The sequence below is a fragment of the Pezoporus flaviventris genome, unplaced genomic scaffold (genome assembly GCF_033815535.1).
Source record: "Pezoporus flaviventris isolate CSIRO_AGI_PZ_B2104156 unplaced genomic scaffold, CSIRO_AGI_Pfla_v1 ptg000002l, whole genome shotgun sequence".
Classification (NCBI taxonomy): Eukaryota; Metazoa; Chordata; class Aves; order Psittaciformes; family Psittacidae; genus Pezoporus; species Pezoporus flaviventris.
In genome coordinates, this window is record NW_026892550.1 from 10,727,712 (window position 1) to 10,745,793 (window position 18,082).

General features: G+C 38.4%; 1 protein-coding gene across 4 annotated transcripts in view; it reads right to left on the minus strand.

The window, feature by feature from the left end:
- Window positions 1-18,082, minus strand: part of SLC2A9 (solute carrier family 2 member 9) — a 122,736-nt gene that overhangs the window by 19,745 nt on the left and 84,909 nt on the right. For all 4 annotated transcript variants that reach the window (XM_061469172.1, XM_061469169.1, XM_061469161.1 and 1 more), the window contains one exon: window positions 16,955-17,030. In XM_061469172.1, coding sequence (XP_061325156.1) covers window positions 16,955-17,030 — 76 coding nt within the window. The remainder of the gene's footprint in view (window positions 1-16,954; window positions 17,031-18,082) is intronic.

Genomic DNA, 18,082 nt, shown 5'->3' on the forward strand with positions numbered 1-18,082 from the left:
ACTATCTTTACTCTTGGACTGTTGTGAGTACATCTCTAAAGTGCTTTACAGCAATGTATTGACATGTAGCCCCTTGTGCTCAACAACACTACACTAAACATGCATCAGAAGGCGTCCTAGAAGTAGTATGAAATAGGAACTTGTAAACATATAATGGAACATGCAGATGACACACTGTATCAGATATTCCTCCATTCCGGATCTTTTAGATGCAGAGATCATGTGCATAAAAGTCAACATGATGCAGCAAACAACCATATATGCTAGTAGGCATCACTCTACATCATCAACTAATGTGACTTTCTGTGAGAACATATCTACAATGGCAGCAAAAGCTTCAACCGAAATTTCTGTCCCACAAACTGACAGCTTAAATTACACCAAAAAAAGTACAGAGGCATCTGAACAGCAGCTTAGTGACTTTCTACAAGCAGCATCTGAATACAGTGATTAAAAAGGTGACCTCTCCAAATAGACCTTTGAACACGCAGAATAAGCAACAAAACATGCAAAACTAAACAAAATTTAAGCAACATGTGGTCCATCAATCCTTGATGTCATCCAGTGTCTATTCTATCACATGCTTGGGTTTTGGATTTAAATCCTAAGATATAGTAATCACATATGTTCTGTCAGCATCTGTTTTAGGTCTCAAATGCCACATGGGACAGAGTTTTGCCAGGGGACTTGCCCCTTAGAGAGAGGAACTGAAGAACTGGGAGCACAGAACTCATGTAAGATGATTTATTTATGATCATTTATTCTGTCATGCCTTTGCTGTAGGACAGTCTACGGAGGTGCTGCTGTTCTTGTCAGTATAATAAAAAATGCTGTTTGAGATCTATTTGGGAAAACACACAATGTACAACAAAGGAAAAAAGCCAGAGGCAAAAAAGATACAAAAGGCCAGAAAAAGATCAGAAAGCACAAATGTTACAGAAATAAAAATGCATGGGCACTATCTTGGAAAAAGGTTCCTTGAAATTCAAATGTAATTTCTAGATACAAATTAATCATCACTAAAATTTATTACTAGTCACACTTGCCACAAAAGCTCTTCCATCTAATTTGAAAAATTAGTGATGGTAAAAATTGTATCTTGCAAAGTTTAAAAAAAAAAAAGAAAAAAAAGAAAGAAATTAGCAGCTCTTCTGAGCTCTTTTAAATGAACCATAAAGGAATGGGAAAGGTGGCACTGACAGCTCTCCAAACTTTCTTGTGACATAGATAGCCATATCCGTAACATCACAAACCAGAGAAAGTAATTTTCTGTAGGGGGGTGAGTTAAGAGGAATTATACGGAGGAACCAAAGAGCCTGAAAAGCAATAGGTGTGTCAGAAACTGAAAGAAGCCAGGTCATTGCTGTATATTATATGCCTGGAAGAGCAGAGACTTGACCTTCCCAGGATGCAGAGCAAGGGGTGCAAACACCTGCCAAGACCCACACCACGGTGAAGAACGCACTCCACAAGTGAGTGAAGTGAACAAGAAGTTTGGGCAAAGTGAAAGAAAAAGGTAAAGCCTTAAGACACAAACAAGGAAGGCACCTGAGATCAGCTGAACCTATAGACCCAGGTGTCCATACCCACTCACCTCAGGGTGCCAGAGGTGAGTGCCAGCTCAAGGACACCTTTTCTCCTGGAACTTGGCTTACTTGAGATAGAAATCAGGGTGTTGAAAGAATCTGTAGTATGCTTTCACTATGTCAGTTGGGTGTGGGCTGCAGATATCACAATATTATGGTGTCTCATCAACTACTTCTTAGAGAGTCAGACTCCTTGCAAGGTCCCCTATATAATCACTACTCTAGATGGGTCCATACTGGCCTGTGTTCAAACCTGGACGCTTGGAAACCACAGCCAAAAGCAATCTAACCAAACCACTGTATTTTTTGAAACAGTCTTTAAACATTTTGTCATGGTTTTTGCAACTTTAATGTGTCTTTGAATGTGGGTGAAATAATTTCACCAAAAAGCTAACTGATGTTCTTGCTTATGAGAGATGAACCTGGCATTAGCATTTCACTGGGAGGCTTTCCATGCAATTTTCAGTGAAACAGCCTTATCTTAGCTCTGATCATAAGCTCAAAAATGTGTATTAGCATTTCCTGTAGGAGTTTTCAGCAAGGTAGCTTCTGAACATGAATCTAAAGAGGTAATGCATTGACCACAATAATTACAGTGATTCATTTCGAGTACTTTGTTCTTTTCAGTATTGCAGTGAACACAATGGAAGAAGCTCTGAAATAACTGTGGTGTCATCAAAGAAAGACTGTTATACCTGCTAGCATGCTACATCTATTGGAAACTACAAATCTCTTATTGCAGGACTTGTGTATCAATGGGCTTTTTGATGAAACTAGATTAAACCACACAATAGAATTAGTCACGCAACAATACTTCTGTATCTGTGTATTTTATCCATTCCCCTCTACAATTAGTTCAGTTACATTTAGAATCAATGTCGTGTGCTGGTAAATGTCCAGAATCTCCATGCAATTGTCTTTCATACATGAAATTGGAACGCTAGAACAGAATTAATATTCTTAGAATATGTGCTGCAGATTTTCAAATATATATTTAAATCTGCACAGACATCAACATGTTTTCTTATGAAGAATTAAGTAAACATAACTTACAGTTTTGTTCAGTGAACTGTTACAAATACTGCTTAGTAGAAGTTACTCTCTTCAGTGCAAAAATGTGAATACAGAGGACAAGGAAGAGGAAGAAAAATATTCAGGTCCTCATTCTGTTTGTATCCAGTACCTAACTGAGAGTTGAAGTCATGGCTATATATATGATTTACGAAAGGAGGCTGCTAAAAGAATATATGCCTAATACAAATCAGAGAGATTTATTACACTGATAAATCACCTCTAGAGGTGGTGAGAACTTTGTGCCCTCAGAACCAGTAAAAAGAAAGGAATTCTCCTTAAGCCTTTCCAACACACACTCAGGACACAACTCTGTGTTCAGGCAGTGGCTCCACAGTCAGCCATAGGGCTCCCAGCCCCACCAGGAGGACTATCCATGGCCACACAGCCTCATGGCCTCCTGCACGATGCAGCACTCCAAATACTACCTGTGCAGGAGGGACTCTGGAAATCCTGAGAGCCCTGATTAGGGCAAGAACTCCTAGACTTCCCAACTCCATGACTAGAGGGAAGGAATCTTTCAAGTGAGATGTTTTGGTAAAACAGACAAGTACTTTGGAACAATGCTCCATTTTGGAAAAAAAATAAAAATAAATCTGTGTACCTCTAAACAAGATCAAGCAAAACAGCTTTTGACTGCAAGGCAAGGCGTGCAGAGAAGACCGATATATCCTAATAGGGTTGGGAGATACAGTACCATCCCAATGAAAGGCTTCAGTATTTGCAGTTCCATGGGCAAAAGACAACTCTAGAGGGTAGCTGTGGGAAAGAAGCAATGGAAGAAAACTGCTGGAAAAACAACTCAATGCTCTTCAGTGAAAGAGCAAACGGCTGTTAGTTTCTACCCAGACTTTGGCTCTAACATCCCTCTCCACCGCCCCAAACAACAAAACAACAAACAAAATCCCCAACCAACCAAACACCCCCAAAATCATCATTAAGCCAGTGGGAAAATAGACTGCAAGAGTACCGCCAGTGGGGGATGCAATGCAACCACTGAGTTCCTTCCATCTCTATGGGTCAATGGAAAGAGTAAGTGTTTTGCAAAATACATCTTTCAATCTTTAAAGAGATACTTTTACATACAACTGTTTCCTAGAAGCCTGGGTAATATCTTCAATTTTTAATGGCTTTTCCTTACTTACTTTTTTAATTGTAATAGAAACCAGTAGTCCAGATAGGCCATTCTGCCAACCGCAGCACAAATTCAGTACATCTTTTTTTGGTGTTGGTACCATTTTCAGTCTGGTGGGATATTTTGTAATTATTTATTATCATTATTGTTATTGTTATTTGACTTTTTTTTTGTGTTGGCTGTTTTGTTTTTTTTTATATAAGAGCTGAGCATTAACATTAAATTTCTATTGTGGTGCTTTGCAATATTTCCTTTTGCTTCATCATTATAATTCTGCATAACTACTGAAGAACAAAATGCACTTAAGAAATGCACTCAACTTTTAACTACATTTAAACATTTCTGCTATATTTTCAGACTCACTTTATCATATCAGAATCCTAATTATAGCCTGACTTTCTGTTCTATTTGAATGTGAAGGAAAAAATTTCTTTACTGAGCTATGACTAAGAGTCTTTATGATATAATTCATTTTATAAGTATTCTCAGTAACAACGATGATCAGACACTGATTAACATCACTTCTGTTAACATTACATTATTAAAAACAATGATGAGAGAGTTTTTCCTTTCATAAAAGCACAGAAGTGTCTCTTACATTTTCATCCCTTGTAAAAATGGCAGTATTATGGAAATATCTGAATTAAAGACTCACAAGTGTGTTCAGTCTTGGGTAAGTGAAATATTCATACAGTCACATCACTATGGCAGGACTGAAAACTGGTAAAAATGCAATCCCTATCTAGTCTAGGCTTATTACTTCTACAATAATCTACTGAAAGAATTACAAAGTCATCAGACATGATTTCCCTGTCAGGAATTCAGGTTGACAGCCCTTTAGCACAAAATGCTGCTGGTTGTGAACCTATGCACGCTGAAGCAGTCTTGAAAACTCAGTGTGGCATGTCAGGCTTTCCTCATGAAACACTTTAACAAACAAATTAACCATAGTGGCTGTGCACAATTACATCATTGTACAGCTGCATTCATCCTGAAAGACCCTGAGGGTAAAAATAGTGGACCAAATTTTCAGAGAAGTTGGGACAGAAGAGTCTTTCCCTCTTCTTCTCCTGTTTCAGATGGGTAACAGGACATGTTTTCACTGTTTATGATTTCTGGAAACTGTTGAAGTTTTTAGGACACGGGGCCTCAAATGCCAGAAATTTAAGAATCTGGCTGCTGCTCTAGGATGGTAGACAAGGTAGAGAGAGCAGTAAGTGTTTCTTACTGTGGTTGATAACTGAAATGCATATAGCAATTTAGCAGTATCTGCTAGCAAACAGGAAAGAAAATTAAAGAGTCAGAGGGTGCCCTTTGACTAGAAGTACCAGCTTGAAGAAAGATAGTAACAGTCTTGCTGTGACGAAAGATATAAACGGTTGTCCTTCTGACCCATTTTTTTCCCCTGAAAGTCTCCTACTGCTGTTTATTTAGCTTTCTACACAGTACCCTGGCTACCAAGGAACACTACCTAGACCCTAGAGCAATTTTCATTGCAACGCAAAATTATTAGTATTTCCATTTCAATGCTGGTCATGGAGCTTAGCCAAAAATAGATGAGGTGAACTTACAGTTTTTCTTTGCTGTGCACCCTGCCTGGGCACAAGGAAAACAAACATTTTTATTCCCTTATATTAGTTCTGCACATTGGGTTCTATATATTTATTAGTTTGCATTTTTGTAAATATAAGTCTTTTATACAAATTCACAGAAGAAACAGTATATTTTGCACTGGGCTTTCTCTATCCAGTCCCCATTAATCTGAATAATGTATTTAAGTCACTTTTGCAGCTTTTGAATAAATCAATTTTTCACGGTTACATGAAGCTCTAAAACACATGGGTGTGTTTTTCCAGCAGTAAGTTTCTGGTTTTGGGGGTTTTAAGCAGGACGTGTCAGAAAAGTTACCACAGGGATAACTGGCTTGTGCCAGCCAAGCGTTCATAGTGACGTCTCTTTTTGATCCTTTGTTGTCGGCTCATCCTATCATTGTGAAGCAGAATTCACCAAGCGTTGGATTGTTCACCCGCTAATAGGGAACTTGAGCTGGGATTAGACAGTCGTGTGACAGGTTAGTTTTACCCTATTGATGATGTGTTGTTGCAATAGTAATCCTGATCAGTATGAGAGCAACCGCAGGTTCAGACCCTGGTGCATGCGCTTGGCTGAGGAGCCACTGGTGTGAGGCTACCATCTGTGGGCTTATGACTGAACGCCTCTAAGTCAGAATCCCACCTAGATGCGTGATGTTGTGTTGTTGTGTCATTGGCGCTCAAGATCGACCCAGGAGATGGCAGTCTTGTTCAGAGTGCATGGGTTAAAGCCCTTCCTCAGTCTTTGTTAGCGAAGACAAGCCTTCTTCATAGGAGAAGAAGAACTCCTATCTTCAAACCCGGGCAGATGGAGCTCATCTAGCCTTGTATGGTCTTCCATCTAAGAGAAGGACACTCTTACAAAACCTACGACTGAGGACTTTGCTGCCACCATTCTAGCTAGCTAGGCCGTGGCAGTTAAACCTCAGGGGTAGAGGGTGCGGCCAGTTCTGCACACACTGCGCCTCACCTAAAAAATCCACTGCGCAGGCCGGAAGGGCTTACTCTCACTTGTCTGGATGGACAGGCGAGGGTCGAATCGGCAGGTGACAAGGTGCATGGGAAGCTGCAGATCCAACCTTGCATGTGGGTGGATCAGGGCATGGGTCGCTCAAGATTGCCCCAGGAGTTCACAGTCCTGGTCCAAAACTTCCTGATTGCCTAAGCAGCCTTTTTTCCAACCAGATTTGCATATCCCTCATGCCCTTGGTCATCGTGCTTGTAGTGAACATGGGTAAAACCCTTCCCAAACCTTCGCTCATGAAACCAAGCCATCAATCAAATTTCTTAAGTGTGAGAGTTGTGAGCCATCACTAAGTAATTAATGATCATTCAGGAAAACATGCTACTGCAGGTAAGGGGAGTGCTCCCAGGTGTCAAAGCATTCACATTTTGAAAGCTTCAATTAAGATAATTTGTAAAATCTATTGTTAAAGACATAAAGTTCATAAATTTTCCTGCTGCTAAGAATTCCACGTGTCATCTGCAGCAATTCCTTTACCCAAAAGATCTGGTTATCTTTCAAATACTAGGCATTCATTTTTCTTTAGAACTTCCATTAATTATAAAGAATTGAAATCGCTTCTGCAACAGAACTGTTAAAAGCTGCACATTTACTCTATGCTGCTCTTTAAAGAGAGAAGTATTCAAACAGAACATAAACCAGGTATTAATCCCAACATATATGTTTAATTACACTGTATTTAATATTTTTAAGGGGCACGTTGTCTTCCTCCTCTCAAAAATTCAATGAAGATGCAGCCAGATTTAAAACAATTCTAGTTTTATTTAACAGCCCCAAACCTCATTTTATTCACTGAAAGGCAACCAAAGGAGAAGTTCTCATGTGAAGCCCTTAAACTTCCCATCCTTTCATCTCCTTAACTTAGCAGCAGCTGAAAATACTCCTGCCCTCAATGTAGGCAGGAGCTTTTTTTATTGTTAGAGAAAACCAGAAAAAGAAAGGTAGATCCATTCTCCTGCTGCTGTGCTTCGCAGCACAGGAAACTAGAGCAATGGCATTAACATGTCAGGCTGTGATGGCCATGGTGGCAACTGGGAGGCTAAAATGCCAACCCTAAGGCTGGATGGAGGTCTGCAGCAATGGAGTGGCACAACAGTCAGCAGAGGGGGCCAGAGGTCCCCCAGAAAATCCTCAACTACAACTGGTATCTATTGCATGCTAATTATGTATCTTGAGATTATTATGCATTCCTGAACTGAATTGTAACTCTCGTTTGGAATATTTAATTGCTTTTAGTGCAGCAAGTTTTAAATCTACTGTTGTGCCCACAAAAGCCTTAGAAACTATCAACAGACCATACTTCCTTAAATACCTGGGAAAACTAAAGGTTATTTCTGCACAAATACCCTACATAACTAGTGCAGGAACTATCTGACATTATCAAAGGATACCTATCTGCTGGAAAGACTCTAAAGGCTTCTAGTGTACAGAATAAAAGAAATTTTGAATATTAACCTCAACTTTCAAATCTACCACTTTCTAATTAAGAACATGGTAACACGGGTTTATTTGTTTCTTTTAAACATCATACATACACTTTTCTAATACAAAGAGGCTTTTTCCAGTCAAGCAAGCTCCAAACTCTTCCTCAAAATGAACTAGAAGAACGTCTCTGTGGGAGGCCATAAGCATTAGAAATTCTTACATCCCACTGAAGAGAAGAAGCTAAAACATCACACACAGCTTCTGTAAATGCCTGTGTCAGGCAATAACAGTGATGCTGCCTTTCAATTCAGTACTTTAATGTCTACATGTGTGCTATCACACCTATGTTTGTGTTTCACATCCACGACAAGACTTTTTTTTTCTTCCCTGATGGCATTTCAGATTGAACAAACCTCATGACTTTCAAAGTGACCCTTTCATCACAACTGCTCTGCTGTCAATGTAGCTGCACGTTGGCATTCAGAGTAAGAACACAGGCTGATTTAAACTTTAAATACCAAAATATCTTTGATACATCTTGGGGCACTGCAACGATTTCCTCAGAGTTTTCTTTTGTTTACTTCATAATGTCAGTTTAACACATACTGAGTATACCATTATCATGTTTCTATTGTATCTGTGTTGAGCTGTGCTAGGAAAGATTTCACTCACATTCCATAAATCCCCATAATATCAGTTTAACACATATACCATTATCATGTATCTGTGTTCAGCTGCACTAGGAAAGATTTCACTCATATTCTATAAGCCATGACAAGCATTATAAAACTCACAAAACTCTCAAAAAAGAGCCAAAAAATAAGTGAAACAGTTTTCTGAAATCATCTGGTTTGTTAATGTTTCTTAGCTGTGTCTGAAAATGCAACTGCTAAAAAATGTTACTGTTGAAAAATACAGCTCTCGCTACCATAAAATGACTATTTTTTCCAATTCCATCAGAGTGTGAATTTAATTTATTTCTCTTTTCTGCAATAAGAATGTGACTGGAAACATACCACTGGTTTGATTTTATCATCCTGATACATTCTGAATAGGAACATCTTATAAAAGTAAGAATTGAACCAAAATCACACAGGTCCGTGTTTGATCTCATTCACACTAAATTCAGCCTTACACAAACTCCAGTGAAGTTGGCAGGACTTCTGAAGGAAAGTGCTACTCATCCACTGAAATACCTGCAGGATTTAGGACCAGAATAACTACTAGGCTGTTACACAGCATAAGATAGTAAAGTCAGACTCTCTGAAGCCACTGTGTAAGGGTTAACCAGAGACTCCTGCTTTCTTTTTACTGTGGTGACAATGATTAAAAAGTAGCCGTTACTGATGTAAACTAAGTTAGGGGCTGCATGCTGTATGTAATAACCAGCTAGAATAACCCACTGAGAACATACTCACCTTCGCAGACACATGGACTTTTGACAAACAGAAACAAAGAAAGGATTTGTACAGAGGATCAAGCCATTAGAGATGAAGGAAAAACACAGGTTTTAAAGGAACTCAGGATCAGACAGAATCACCTGGTTCAAATCCAATTCTCAGCTGTTTTAGGAAATATTTAATTTATAAAACTCATTTGTTTAGTTTCTTTTTCCTGTTTCCATTGAGAAGCTGATACAGAACTCAACTCCTCCAGTTGCTACAAGCTTTCTTCCAATTTCTGTTCTAAATTTATTAATGGCTAGCTACTACTTAAATTTGGGTCTTTGTTGTTATTTTCTGCAGCTGCAGCATTTACCTTCAGCTTATTCTCCCTCTCAGTGTTATTTTTCATTTTGCTTATTTATTTAGCAACAGAAATCATATTCTCAGTTGTTGTCAGACACTATAAAGTTATTCTCTGTCTTTTCACATAAAAATCTATTTTCTTCACCCTCACGGTAGCCCTTCTTTGCAGCCTTCTTGTGCTAACTGCTGCATGAGCAGTTTTGTGCTCCAGCAGTCAGGTCTAAGTCATCATCTCAAAAATGGTGACATGACACATGACAACACAATAAGCATTTTTGACATTGCAATACAGAGACATTGCATGACAATATGACGTATTAAGTCTCTAAGAAAATATATAAAAGAACGTGTATATATATTGTTAATATAAAGCAATCTTTCAAATGACATAAAATATAAACAGCTTGATATGTGAAACTCACAGCTTGACATGTGATACGGGTATCATTCTTCTATTTACCCTTAGCTAACCAGCATTTTCAGATATCCGTAAATCCTCACATTGTTCCTGAGTTTCTAGGCCTCTTTTTGTCTCCAACTGCATGTAGCTATACACATCCTACTATTTGAAGTGGCTGAAACATGAAAGATGAAGTGAGATTTCAAGGAAACCACTAATCTCAAACTTGAGGTGCCACCAAAATAACGCAAATTTCCAGCACAAAGATGGCTTGAGTTATCATAATCAGGCAGTGGATAGAAAAAGCAACTCCTCAGATTTTTGGGAATTTCACTGGTGTTACTCCTTGCTGTAATAAAACCTGATTAATTATTTACCTTCTAGAGGACTCCAAAGTCCTGGGGAATGTTCAATGGAAGAAGGAACATTACCACACGCCTGTGCGATATGTATGCCTGTATGGTTTGCATGCACAAGTGCATACTTGTGGCCAACGTCCCTCCCAGCTACAGAGGTCAAAACAAAGGCAACATGCTTCTGCTACATAAACAACTTTTACAGATTTTATTGCAACCATAGGGTCTTTGGTTATTTCTATTTATTAAAATCATAGAATCGTTAGGGTTGGAAAGGACCTTAAGATCATCTAGTTCCAACCCCCCTGCCATGGGCAGGGACACCTTACGCTAAATCATATCACCCAAGGCCTCGTCCAACCTGGCCTTGAACACTGCCAGGGATGGAGCATTCACAACCTCCCTGGGCAACCCATTCCATTGCCTCACCACCCTAACAGGAAAGAATTTCCTTCTTATATCCAATCTAAACTTCCCCTGTTTAAGTTTTAACCCATTACCCCTTGTCCTGTCACTACAGTCCCTAATGAAGAGTCCCTCCCCAGCATCCCTATAGGCCCCTTTCAGATACTGGAAGGCTGCTATGAGGTCTCCACGCAGCCTTCTCTTCTCCAGGCTGAACAGCCAAAACTTCCTCAGCCTGTCTTCATATGGGAGGTGCTCCAGTCCCCTGATCATCCTCGTGGCCCTCCTCTGGACTTGTTCCAACAGTTCCATGTCATTTTTATGTTGAGGACACCAGAACTGCACACAATACTCCAGGTGAGGTCTCACAAGAGCAGAGTAGAGGGGCAGGATCACCTCCTTCGACCTGCCTTTCCCAAAGGTAAAATAAGTGCAGTGCTTCAGTTTACTGTGTTTCTAGAGCCAAAAAATTTGCAAAGATTTGATTTGAAAGAGACAATACTTTTTCAATTTCTGAAGAAGGTGATAAAAGAAGGATTACTTCAAAGCCAGGCATATTATTAAAACAGTCCACCTCTTCCCACCCTTTCATTTATTTTAGACAGGCATCATACTTAATGCCCCTCACCATGGTTTCCTTACCTTTCTTGGCAGCACTGCCTTCTCTGTTTATCAAAACTTGATATAAAGGTGTTACACTTAAATGGAATATTCTTCTAAGGAGCAAATATTAATAAATCTGTTCATACAAAGATAATGTATGGAAATGCTTTATGTCAAGTTTCCAAAGTTCTCAAGGTCTGACTGTATTTTCATCAAGCTTATTTCCATTGGGAAAATTATCTGGAAGTCCATGCAACACTGTTGCAATCCCCAACTAAATCAGTTATTGTTTTGTTTCCATCATCTGGATGAATCTCTTGACACATGGCAGAAAAGCCGTTCTCTGGTTCAGAGACTGAACATTTCTCTGTTTAATACGAATTGGAAAAGCATCAAAAACAAAGACTGCAAGCTCCTCACCCCAAAATACTTGACAACCTCCCTGGCAAGTGGGGTCACACCCCTTCAGGCAAATAAGGAAACTGGATTGCACACATTGAGCCAGTTGGGTTTGTTCTGTCAGTTTTTACACTATCTGACTGGTAGATTGAAGGGGCCAGTGTCCAGCAGCTTTATAAAACTGTCTGATATCACCCAACGCACACACATACGTACAGATATTTTTCAATTTACCCAGCAAAATCAAAAATAACTTGTTTGTGCAGCAGCTGTTGCGAAGTCACAGTGAGGGAACCGGGAGTTTAAGTAAACAGATGAAAATAAGCAGAACCAGCTCTGTAGCTGTTTAAGTCAGATTTTAGTGTGGTTTTCCAGAAAGAGAAATCCATTCTGCAAGCAAAGGTCAACATGCCTGTGTTCAGTGCCCATGAACAGGCAGCCACAGAGCTTTAACCGGCACAAAAGTAGGGATAACTGCTTTTAGCTTCCCTTTTTTTCCTTAAATAATATCTAAGACAAAGTTAAAGAAGGAAGACATTTTGCATGTACCTCAGCCAATCTATCACTACCCAAATTCCCAAGGAGCTGCATATTATTTGCCCACTCAGTAAAAGCATTCTAAATCAATGCATTTGCTCATGACACCTAATATTAAGAGCAAAATTGCTTTGTGGAGATACTGATAATGTTCTCTTACTATTTTCCTTTTATTTGTTTCCTCTATTGATTTTTGAGTTTTTGCTTGTTGCTTCCTTAGGAGCCAGAACCAATCCCCTCAGTCCTTTCTATTTGCTCTTTGATGTATGACAATTCTTCAGCTGAAATGTATCCTATGCCTATTTCATGTCAAATCTGTGACCAAGAAAAACATTTCCATTAAGCTTCTACCTTCTGCTTGAAGAGAAAACTGTGAAACTGTTTACTAACATGTTCCAGAATCACAATACTGGAAAGCAGCATGTTTCTCTGCAACCAAACACCTTCATTTGTGTATAAATAACCAAACAAGCACAATGAAGCAACTGTCTGGAACAGTATGGCTTCCTAATATATAAAACAATAAGCTATTTTTGAAGGGTACTTCTCTGTCAGATCATGGATTGACTATCTTGATCATAAGGGTTCCTTTAATTTTTAGTAAATGAAAGCTTTCTGTTGTTTGTCTTTTGATAGAAATGATACAAGTACCAAATCAAACACATGCCAGAATCTACCTGTTGTTAATATTACTGTTTCAGTCTTTAGCAATATGCCTAGAAACACATCTGCAAGCTGAAAAGCCAAGTTCAGAAAAATGAAACAAATAAACCCCCCCACAGTTTATAGTAACAGCTGATCCTAGCTGTAGAGGAAGCAGATGGGACTCATGCATATGCTATCAGAAAGTGGGATACCACACAACATCTAAGCTATAAAGAAAGAATCAGATGTTCTGATGAGAGGGAAAATACTGTATTTTTAAAGGCAATTTTATGTTCTAGAAAGTTATAGCAGTATTTTTACAACCTTAATTCTTTATGCTATTTACTGCTTTTAGATGGGATAATTCTTACAAGCACCAATAGCTCAGTAAACACAAACTATTTCAACCAATGTTAAGATCTGTATCAACAGAATCATTACAAACCTTGTGGGATTTACTCTGAAGAATGCTAAAATGCTCTAAATAACTACAGGAGGAATCTAATAAGATACTGAATGCTTATAATACCATGACAATATTACCTGTTTAACCAATACAAACAGATGACACTCATGATGTCTACAAAAGGTTAAAAACTTTTAAAAATAAGAAAATTAATAATAGAAATATGCAGTAATTTTGTTTTGGAAAAGCCCTTTTACTGACCAGAAAGTTATGAAAGCTGTTTTTGAAAGAGAAACCTCTTAGCTCCCAGCTAAGGGGTAGGAAAGTAGTTCAAATCTCCTACACCCCACTAAACAGAACAGAGGAGTTTCACTGAAGGTAAATCTGTTCCTATTAAAGTAAGCTAAAATCTTGCTATTAATTTACAGAGGAATCAAAATGTAGAATCATGGAGCCATAGAACCATAGAATAGTTAGGGTTGGAAAGGACCTTAAGAGGACCTTAAGGGACCTTAAGAGGAACTTAAGGGTTGAAAAGGACCTTAGTTCCAACCCCCCTGCCACAGGCAGGGATACCTCACACTAAACCATGTCACCCAAGGCTCTGTCCAACCTAGCCTCGAACATAGCCAGGGATGGAGCATTCACAACCTCCCTGGGCAACCCATTCCAGTGCCTCACCACACTAACAGGAAAGAACTTCCTCCATATATCCAATCTAAACTTCCCCTGTTTAAGTTTTAACCCATTACCCCTTGTCCTATCACTACAGTCCCTAATGAACAGTCCCTCCCCAGCATCCCTATAGGCCCCCTTCAGATACTGGAAGGCTGCTATGAGGTCTCCACACAGCCTTCTCTTCTCCAGGCTGAACAGCCCCAACTTTCTCAGCCTATCTTCATACAGGAGGTGCTCCAGTCCTCTAATCATCCTCTTGGCCCTCCTCTGGACTTGTTCCAACAGTTCCATGTCCTTTTTATGTTTCTTATGTTTTTTATGATTCTTCACAACTTCTTCTCAACAGCTGAAGTGTCAATTATCAAAATTTTCACACAAAGAAAATCACTGTTCAGTGCTACTGAGATATTCCCATTACAGTCAGGTATTTAAAATGTTTGAATGTACACAGAAAAGGGTGAGAGGCCAACTAGGTAGCTACTGGTACAGTATTGATGTCTTTTGGCTTTAAAACTAATGAATATGGTGAAAAACATAAAATAAGCTTTCATTTTAAAGAATTTCTGTGGGAAGCATGTAAGTAATATCAAGCAAAAGCTTGCATACATCTGCAACACTTTGCTCCAAAGAGAGTTCAAAGTACAATGCAAAATCCTGAATAGCATCTATAAAGGGAAAGAAGCTAAATGAAGAAACTCAGAATCCATTCTGAAGGATGGTGAGGTGAAGGAGAAATATGAAGGGTTACTCTTAATATGCTGAAAATATAACATGTAAGAACATGTTGATCTGTAGTTCTAAAAATCGTTGGAACATGTCTTTAATATGGAAAAAAATACAATTTAACTGAGTATTTTTACTCAGTTGAGGGAAGATATTGCAAGTAGGTGCACTTAAACTGTCTGAGCTACTTAAAACACTGGGAGGGAAGTTTTCAAGAAGTGAACAGAAGTTCATTTTTCTTAGGCATTCAAATGCAAGAGCAGTTCTATTCCACAGAATTCTTCTTTCAAAAAAGTCTAACAAACATATGTCAGCAATTCTAAGGACTTGGTTAACCTGAGAGTTGTCCTTACAGGAGGACAAAGGAATTGCAAGATCTTCTGCAGTATTTGCCTTGCAAGAAGAGCTGGAGGTGAGGAAAAACAGTCTTCATAGGCCACCTACTGTCCAATATTAGGTGTGTTAATGCCCCTAGTGAAGCCTGCTTGGCGGATCTATTCTTCAGTCAGCTACCATATGCAAAGGGAATAAGCACAGAGATTAGCGACAAACTATTTTCCCAGAAGCAGGTGGAAAAAAAGTTTATTCTGCTTTTCTCCCCATTTTCCTCTAAAACAGCATAAACTTTCCTCAGCTTTTCCGAAAGAGGATCCATGGAATTACAGCAATGTTTCATTAGTCAAAGCATCAGCAACTCTTTCCCAAAATAAACCACAATCAATTAATTAGATCACTTTAGTGGTGAAGATATACAACAGTTGATTCATGTTTAATGTCACTCTTCACAAAGAAAAAGGGGCAATAAATGGTGCATGAAGAAACTGAAAACTCAAGGGAATAGAAGCCTACAGAAGCCTTACTTTCAGGTTTACAGCTAAACAACTGTGAAAAAACTCGCTGAAAGCAGCTGATTTTTCCCCTTTTTGTGGAAAACAGTTTGGAAGAGAGTATTTGAAAATTTAAGTGCTGTTTTGACATCTTATTCTGTAGGAGAATTGAATTTGGATTAAATCCCTCTTTATCTACCTGCAAATATTTTTTGTTAACATTTCATTATTTGATAACTGTAGGATCCAATTCTGATCAAGTACCTGAAGGCCAGAACAATACTATTTAGAGAAACACTCAGGCAAATATTTGCATATCTATTAATGTGCATTTTCCAAAGATATGATGCAATTAGAATCACAGGATAAATTTAGGTTGTAAGTGATTTCTGGAATTCAGCCTCTGTTCAAGGCAGAGCCTGTTGCTCATGAACTTGTCCAGCTGAGTTTTTAATAGCTCCAAGGATGGACATTTCGCGACCTCTTTAAGCTAAGTCTTCAAATGCTTAACCACTCTAAGTATAAAATTTTTCCTCTTCTATCCAGTCATAATTACCCTTGCTGAAACTTCACTGTTGCTCTCCTACACTTCTAAGAAAGTTTTGGATTTATTTCTTATTTATACACTAAAGATGTTCCTTGTTATAGAAAATTAAATATAAAAATTACAACCTTTGAATCCTGGATTGTCTATAAAGCTGTATCCATCTCTAAGTAACCAAAACTAGGTTGGGAAAATGGTCCTGGTAAACTCAGTACAACCTACAAAAGCAGATATCTGTGTACATCAGATCTGAAATGCAGACAAACAGTATCTTCATCATCACGACATCTACCTTTTCCATCGTCTTCCGAAAGAGACTATCAAACCCTCTTGCACGTATCTTTGGAAAGGAAGAGAAGAAAGGAAAAACACACAAACTCTACCCTTCCTCCCCCTTCACCAGTGTTCCATTGTTATCCTACCAGCATTGAACTGCTAACACAAGCACTGATATATAAAACACTTAGCTTCCAGTCTGAGTGGGTTTTATAAATATAAAAAAGAATAGCAACCCTGCAATAATAGCTAACATTATAATTTGGTACTGATTGCAATTTAGACAGTAGTCCTCAATTATGCTAACACATAAGTGGGAATACACATGTACATGGGTCTTTATAGAATCATGGAATACTTAGGGTTGGAAAGGACCTTAAGATCATCTAGTTCCAATTATCAAGAATATTGCTATCACTTTGGGTTACTATCACCTTTTACTGTCTTAGAGCCCTTGTGGTTTTCAGATACAGGTAAAGTGATGTTCCCTACAAGTGATTTGTTAAGATAGTGCCAGTGCAAAAATACCTGTGCTTTGATGTACAAAAAACCATGAAAAAAAATGTAGACATACCTGGTCCAATGCAGAATGATGCAATGATTGCAAGGATGCAAAATATACTGAGGTAAGGAAGCCAGTACACGGTTTTCTGGGTAGATACAAGACATTTACATTAAGTACATTGTACGTGTCACCAGTATTAAAAAAATCACAGATAATAGTGTTTCCCACTACTCTTTATCTATTTCAGAATTTAGTCAAGGATCACTTTAGAAAATCACAGTATTTCTATAGAACCTTATTACATGATCTGTATTAAAGGTCTTGGCCTCTGTGAAATCCCTGGGCAAGCTCTTGCACCACAGAAGTCACAACTCTGAAAGTTCACACCTTATGCTAAAGTTCAAGTTGACCTGGAAAAGAGTTTTTTTTTCCATTGAACAGATTTGGCACCTCCATCCTTCTTGGATATTTCAGTCATGCTTGAAACCAGCAACTATGATGGCTCATAGAGCTTCAAAGTTCAGCAGTTAAAAGCTGGGCTGAAGTCTAGACATGACAGCTGTATGCGAACCTTAGCAATCTTAGCAAAGCATGGAAAGCCACAGTCCAGGGATTTTTAGCCATAATCTGGCTTTGCAGACAGGGAGGACCATGTGTGCAAACAACAGCTACAGGGGAAAAAGGAACAAACTGTAAATGGTTTTTTAAGGGAACTGAAAAGGGAATCAACTCTTTTCCTCACAATTTTTTTTTTCTACTTTTAAAGAGATTTTTCTTTATTTGGACCTGTAAATGATAGGAACTTGAAATACAATAAGCAATTTCCATTGAGTTTTCTGGACACTATTTCTTAATCATGTATGTGAATGCTTGATAATAATAATATGGGAAGCAGTCAGGAACTCCTATTCCTTACTGTCTTCATCAGTGTGTTTTTCCATCAGCAAAATGTGAATGCCACTTTTATTAGAATTATACTGTTTTTTTTTCAAAGTTAAGATATGTATGAATATAGTATCACAAAATACCACCTTGAGTAGCACTGTGAAAAAATACTTGCTAAAATAGGCAAGTTTTTATTTCAGTACTAAATAAAACCCCATTTTACAATGCCTTTTTTTCTTCCAGTCTGAATTATTCCTTTAGTTATGTGAAAGACATGGTCTCCTAGGCATTAACATTAACCAAGAGACTTGT